This window comes from Hetaerina americana, unplaced genomic scaffold, assembly GCF_022747635.1.
Source record: "Hetaerina americana unplaced genomic scaffold, ioHetAmer1.1.p SCAF_5, whole genome shotgun sequence".
Lineage (NCBI taxonomy): Eukaryota > Metazoa > Arthropoda > Insecta > Odonata > Calopterygidae > Hetaerina > Hetaerina americana.
In genome coordinates, this window is record NW_027287095.1 from 57007975 (window position 1) to 57015072 (window position 7098).

Sequence of the window (7098 nt, forward strand, 5' to 3'; positions counted from 1 at the left end):
GAGGCTCGCAGAATTTTTTTCAAATCCACTGATGGAGCAGATGAGACTAGGGACTCATCCGTGGGCGGCAAAACTGGGGATTTCCCATCGCACAACTTTAGATTCGAAGCAAAAGAGTGGTGAAATTCGGCAAATCCTCGACAAAAATCTACGAAAAACCCTAATGAAACATTTAAAAAGCATAATCAATACTTAGGTATTGGAAAATACCTTGGTTTAAATAAGTCATTTGGGAAACGTTACGCTGGAGCTATTTTACATAATCTTAATTAATCTCAAAAAGGAAATTAAATTAACTTTAATTCAGATTCTGTAAAGAATTATATGTGTAATACATGCTTTCTTCAGTCTAATTAGTCAACTGAACTGATTAAATATAGAATTACCGGTGTCAGTTTGTCCCGAAGGCATTAATAATGAATTGAGTTTCCCCTGAAGTTATCAGGAAAGGGAGCATGTAAGATTTATAAGACATTATAAGAAATCTGTTCATTCAGACGCCATCATTCTCTCTTGTTCGAGTATTATACTATTTTGAAAGTATTAGATAATTAATAAGAACTAGATGGTACTTTAGTATAATTTACTCTTTATGAATGCTGAAATTGTTGCCCGTCCCAATGACGGTGGGGTAACACCCTCGCATAATAATGCAGAGGTCGTGGATTTGCTTGCCATCTAGATGGGTTTTTCTCCACCAAGGACTGGGATGTTAAGGCACTTCCTTTCTTTTTCATGTATATGATTTAGCATCAAGGAATAAAATTTAGCCGTCATTGGATCGATGCTAAATTAATAAAATTGCATGAAATTACTATTAGAATGCTAAACTCTGCTTTTGAATCTGGAAACATAGATCAAATGGCTCCTAATTAAAACTTGAGGATCTAGCAATAAACCTACGAGCTCGTATTAAGCAATAAAGCTATCTCCATCCATTCATAAGTTACTTCAGAGCGATAGCTAATCAGATTATTAATCAATTATTTGTGCATTATAGTTTGAAGAATATGTAGTCTTTCCTTATACTTACCAAAACATAAGGCGACGAACCAAATGACCAGAATGGCTGTCTTGGCTCTTCCAGTAGTAGACTTGAACTTGAGTGGGAAGCAGATGGCGTACCACCGATCCACGGATATGAAGGTCAGCGTCAGAACAGACACTGCGACTGACACGGTCTGTGAAATAAAAATAGAAGTCATAAATAAACAAGTATAATTCCACTCTCGTAAAAATTGATTACAAATGGTGACTTGGAAAAATTATTGTAATAACTACCCAGAACATTAGATTATTTGATAGAAGTATATTATTTATAACTACTGAGAGAAAAAAGAAAAAGGTTATTCAAATTAATGCAACATTATTTCGGAGAAAAAACAAAAATCATGGAAAATAGGCATTAATAGGCGAAATGTGGAGTACATCTATAAGAAAGCTTTCAAAACTCTTCATTGGGTAATGAGAAACCTCAAAGGGAGCGTTAGAGCAACCAAGGAGAAGGGTTATCAGACCCTAGTAAGGCCAATTTTAGAGTACGCCTCTCTTGTATGGGACCCTCATGAAGAAGGTCATATTAAAAAACTGGAAAAGGTGCAAAGAAAGGCTGCCCGATATGTTCTGGGGAAGCATAGGAGGATGGAGAGTGTGTCTGACATGCTAGAAACGCTGGGCTGGGAACCTCTAGAAACTAGAAGGGAAGTAAGCAGACTTTGTGGAATGTTCCGAATTCTGAAGGGGGAAAAAGCTTGGGCAGATCTTAGGAAAGAGGCGGGGAACCCAAATTTTATAGGCAGAAATGATCACAAATTTAAGGTAAAATGCCGGGCACAGAGAACAAATAAAAAAAATTTTCTTTTCTAAATAGACTAATTGTTGAGTGGAACACCTTACCTGCAAAAATATTCGAGCCCTTTCCTAACAGAGTGTATACTTTTAAGAATAGATGTAAGGCATATATGTAATAATTTGATTGATGTGTGGTGTAATGTATTATATGTAATAGCTTAATTTTATTTTTAATTTATCTTTTTTTCTTGCTGATTAATGGCTGTAAATGGGATGGGGATTCACTTGTTTTGGTAAAGAGATTTGTGTTTTGAAGTCTGGTTTTATGTACTATCTTTTGCAATTATTTGGGACTTGTGTGCCACCTGACAATGTCTATTAGTACATGTGTATTTTTAATAATAATAATAATAATAATAATAATTAGGATCTGGAAATTTTGGCGAAGCAAAATAGTTGCAAGTATGACGAATAAAATTACGATATCAAAAAGAGTTCACTCGATTGGATATGAAACTCAATTAGTAAGTGATATTTTTACTATCAATTATTTCTTATCACTGCTATTGACTTCGGGTTTATGAGAAATTCTCAAGTTGGGGAACAAGGTTTGTACGTAACCCAAGGAAATTAATTCGTCTGTAAGCGCGGAAACGTTGACAAGTTAAGGAGAAAAATTTATTGTTCTGTAATTAAAGATATTGGTGTATTTAGAATTTTCTAAGCCAAGGAAAAAAACGAATTCTACTGAGATAACGTCTCTTTCGTTCATTTTCAAATGTTCAACGTAAACAATTGAATAAGAAGGGATCGTAAGGACGCGCCTTAGTGAACACAATGTTTTGAATGCTTAATTACAGCATTAGAATCATATTAAGTCGTAAATATTTTGCCTCAGGTGGGCAGAATCGTTACCTGATGCGCTGAAACCTCGCAACAAACCATTAACACAGAACTGTGGAAAATAATTTAAATATCTCGCAAAGTAATTTGAAATTTCATTAGTTATTGTCTATATCTATCTACTCGTTCAAATAGTTTCCCTTTCTTCCAAAACTTCCATGAGATATAACAAAAAATTAAAACTAATTAGTGGCTTCTTCAAAAATCAATCAAATCTTCAATAAAACTGAGACATCATTCCTGCTGAAATAAAAGTATGTATACTACGTGCAGACGCTTCCAGGAGTTTTTACTTATTTAGAAGGTTTTCATCACGCTTCTCAAATTTGAATCAAAGAACCTATTCCAATGTAATTTTATTTGAATTGCCTATTTATTTTGACAATTTAAAGAGCTATCTGCCCACTGAGGCATTGAAGTCCGCTGAATTGGACCATTGACTGGAGGATTCAGATTCGATTCCGAGTGTCGCCTTTTCATCCCCGCATTTTTCAATTTCCATCCTTTGGCCACTCGCGTAAGATGCTTGATTTTTCAGGTACCAGATCTTCCTGGGAAACCACATGCGACCCAGGGAAAGGAACTGCCAAAGTCGATGTGTGAATTTCACAAACCGCTGGGCTCAGAACTAGGTGAAGTCTACCCTCATCTAGAAAACAAATCTTTTGGTTGATTACTGGGGGATGCATCTCTTACATTTCAAAGTATAGCACAAGACGCATGATTTTATTATTTTTTGCGGAGGTCAAAATAATAGTAATGAACCATTTGGAGACACCCAAAACGCTGCATTTGATAGTATTCACCAAAAACGTTTCCCCAGGCAGGTGATCATCATTATCATAAAACAAATACACCTGCATTATTTCAAAATAGGGTTTCGTCAAATTGTTCCACTCAGTAACGATACCAGATATTCATTTAAATTATTAATGAATAATTTTGAAATTATTCACTGGTTAATCGATTAACAGTAGCCTAAAATACAGCATTACATATCACACTTGAGAATTGGCTTAAATTTCTGTCTAGCCATTGTTCAGGATGACCGTTTGCGGAGAGTACTTTTTCTAGGCCTATTATACTATATTTCATACTTTCCTTAATTTTCTCACCTAATTGAACATAATTCAGTTAAATTTACTTATTAGTATAATTTAAATGGGTAACCAATTTCAAGTAAAGTCTGGCGACGGTTGGAATCAAAATCTAAATGGATTTAATGTTACTTCATCTGTAAGAAAGTAGACAATCAGTACCAAAAAACGAAACTTGAAAAAACAATTATTTACTCTTCATCCTCAAAAGCTTTAGGTGCAGAATGAACGGATAAAAACTTAATGATATTGATACAATACTACATGCTGTTTTGAAATTATACTTGCTCAACTAACAGTATTCTTTTTGATCTTTCCAAATAAAATTAGCAGTAGGAAATTTTCTGAAGAATTGGCAAAGAATTAATAACATTTTAAGGGAAATAGCAAACACTGTGAAATTTTAACCAAATGATTAAGAAGTTTCAAGAACAGAAGAACATATACCATGAGAGGGTACTCAGAAGATTTAAATTCTTTCGTGATGACAATCTGCTCGACGGAATCAGAATATTTTCCCGGAAATCCCTTCTTAATTTGACAGGCAATTTAGGGCAAAATTTGTAGTCTCCAAGGTGAAGGAGTGTCTTTCTGCTCCTTTAAGATGTCTCTTACTTGCCACAAAACAACTTTTACTTTCCTTACACAGATGATAAGATGAGAAAACTTTCATCACGCCAAATTGACAATATGTATATTTTATATATATATATAATTATATATATAATTATATATATATAATTATATATATATATATATATATATATATATATATATATATATATATATACATACACATCCAGAGTCGCTTGCTTCTCAAATTTTTCCTCAAGGCATAAGAAAGCAGAAGATTTAAGATTTTGGAGATTAGAGATGAGGGGATCCCATTACACAGCTATTCTTGGGTGAAAAATGTTGACGACCAGAATGGGATTTTTTTTATTCTTTTGAGGAGTGGTCTCACTTATCCAAGTTTTTTTTACGACACTTGATATAAGTAGTGCTTCTGCCGGATCTCTGAATAAAGAGTCGGAAGAGTAAATAAGAGTAAATTACTCCGGTTAATCTTGTTGTGAGAGGACATTAATTTTCAAACAAAAATAACGCTTCAATTAGACCAATTTTAATCTTAAGGCTTACAGGTCTGATCAACTCCACAAAGCATTATCTAGTCAGCAAACATTATCATTTTGAACATTTATTTCTTTAAAAGGAAACACTTGTAGTTGAATAAATTCACACTATATAGGAATACTTTATTTAATTTTTCGATTTGCGCTTCAGTGGCATATTTTTTGGTTAAATGAAGGCATGAAGAGTAACTTTAGGAGAGGAGTAAGAGCAGAGTAGGATGAGTCACTCGTAGTACTCTGATGATGGTGGACCTCCGAAATATGAAAGTGAGTTCTTTTCTTTTTATTTTCCCTTTTTTGAAAATATTTCAATATAACTGGCCCCCTGCATGAATTCCACATGCTGTCGGGTCTTGTGCTGGGTGAAATCTACAATCACCTACCAAACCGACCTTCGGGTTAATTACTGTGCTTATTTTGTGTGTATGTACATATATATATTATATACATATATATATATATATATATATATATATATATATATATATATATATATATATATATATATATACATTGGTCAATTTAACTATAATAATTGATTAGCTCTGATTGATAATACAAAACAATATATAACTGGAAGAATAAGTGGTATAAGCATATCATGACTAGTTGCTTAGAGTAGTTTTTTAACCAATGTAATACATTGTAACCTCTTTAAAACGATCTTATTAACATATTTAAAAGACTATCATCTAACCAGATGCAGTCAACCTTTTATGACTGTAAAGTTGGTTATAAAAACAACTGTTGATGCTCCGAACGTTTTTCTGAAGATAAATTTTACTGAAGTCTGTTGGAAATTTCCAATCCATTCTAAAAGCTCATCAACTACGTTGTATTAACTCATAAATTAAGCAGAGAATAATGCCCGAGTTCAATTTAATATATGAACCTGGGATCACACTTAGGAGTGAATTTCAGAAGAGCAGGCCTTATGGAGCATCTGAAATAACCTCGTTTTTTACTGCGCCCAAACAAGAAGTACGGATTTGAACTTCCTGCTTTTATCTGAAGATTTGGGACAAAAAAATCTCTGGATAAGGGATTTTCATGGAGACCTACTTCTGCAACGACAACTCAAGTAGCTCCTAATTATATGAATTAAACTTAAGAATGTATGCGAATTTTAATTTTGCTTGAGTAGCAACAATTCTAGCTTAAGGGAGTGTGGAGTACCTAGAGCAAGAAAAAAATGTCGCTGTTTACGCAAAATAAAAAATCGCCGAAATTATTCATTTTAGCTCATTTAATTTGAATGAACTTCGAGAAGAAACGTCATAAGTGCAAATAAAGTGCATTTGATAGTAAAATCAATACTTTGCGAAATTATTTAATGGCATACCATGAGAAAAAAGCTGGACGAGGTGACTAAAAATCGTGCCTTGTTGAGTAAATATGGAGCATAATAATGCGTATTGTATTTCTAACATTTGAACTGAATTAAAATTGATTCTGGCGGTGCAAATGCAGAGATTTCCAGAGGGAAATGAAATATACCCTGATTCAGGAGCGGCATTTGCGTCAATCCCGTCGTAATGAGAGAGGAAAAGGAGGAAATAGTTAAATTCGCGTCGAGTGTTTTATTAAGTACCCCTCAACGGAAAAAAGAAATGATCACTCGTACTTATATCCCAAACGTAAATCGCCTCTAGTAAATCACCTTGAAGAATTTATAATTAAAACCTTGATAATAAGAGATTGAATACAGAAACTGAAATTTTTACGTAGGACGACTTCGTAATGGTTTAAATTACCTCCATTTCCCCTATTCATACTAGGCTCACTGAGTTCGTTTCGAGATAAAAGAGGACGTTTTATCGGTCAATCTCTCTACATTCAGACTAGTTTAATTGCAAGAATAGAAGTTCAATAATCTCACTGCAGTAAAATGTGAGTGGTAGAAAATTAATTATATACGTGGTTTGTCCAATATATACCCGAACTGGTGCAATCTGGCGGCCAGGACGTGGACTATAGTCCCGCCCACTAGCGGCGCTAGTTGCCTAAGACCCAATGAGCCGTCTGTGCTTGGAGGATCGTCGGGCTGTGCGCATGGTGCCAGTTATGTTAGTTTCTGTTGTCCTTGTTTTCACTGTTTGTCGAAAATCGAAATCGCCGAAATCATGGAGCAACGAATCAACATCAAGTTTTTGGAAAAGTGCGGTAAAAGTTAT

General features: G+C 34.2%; 1 protein-coding gene across 1 annotated transcript in view; it reads right to left on the reverse strand.

The window, feature by feature from the left end:
- Positions 1-6684, reverse strand: part of LOC139694072 (orexin/Hypocretin receptor type 1-like) — a 46643-nt gene extending 39959 nt beyond the window's left edge. Inside the window, exons 1-2 of the mRNA XM_071592496.1 lie at positions 6679-6684; positions 1034-1181 (exon numbers count right to left, since the gene is read on the reverse strand). Of these exons, the coding sequence (XP_071448597.1) occupies positions 1034-1181; positions 6679-6684 (154 nt within the window). The remainder of the gene's footprint in view (positions 1-1033; positions 1182-6678) is intronic.
- Between the last annotated feature and the right edge of the window lie 414 nt (positions 6685-7098).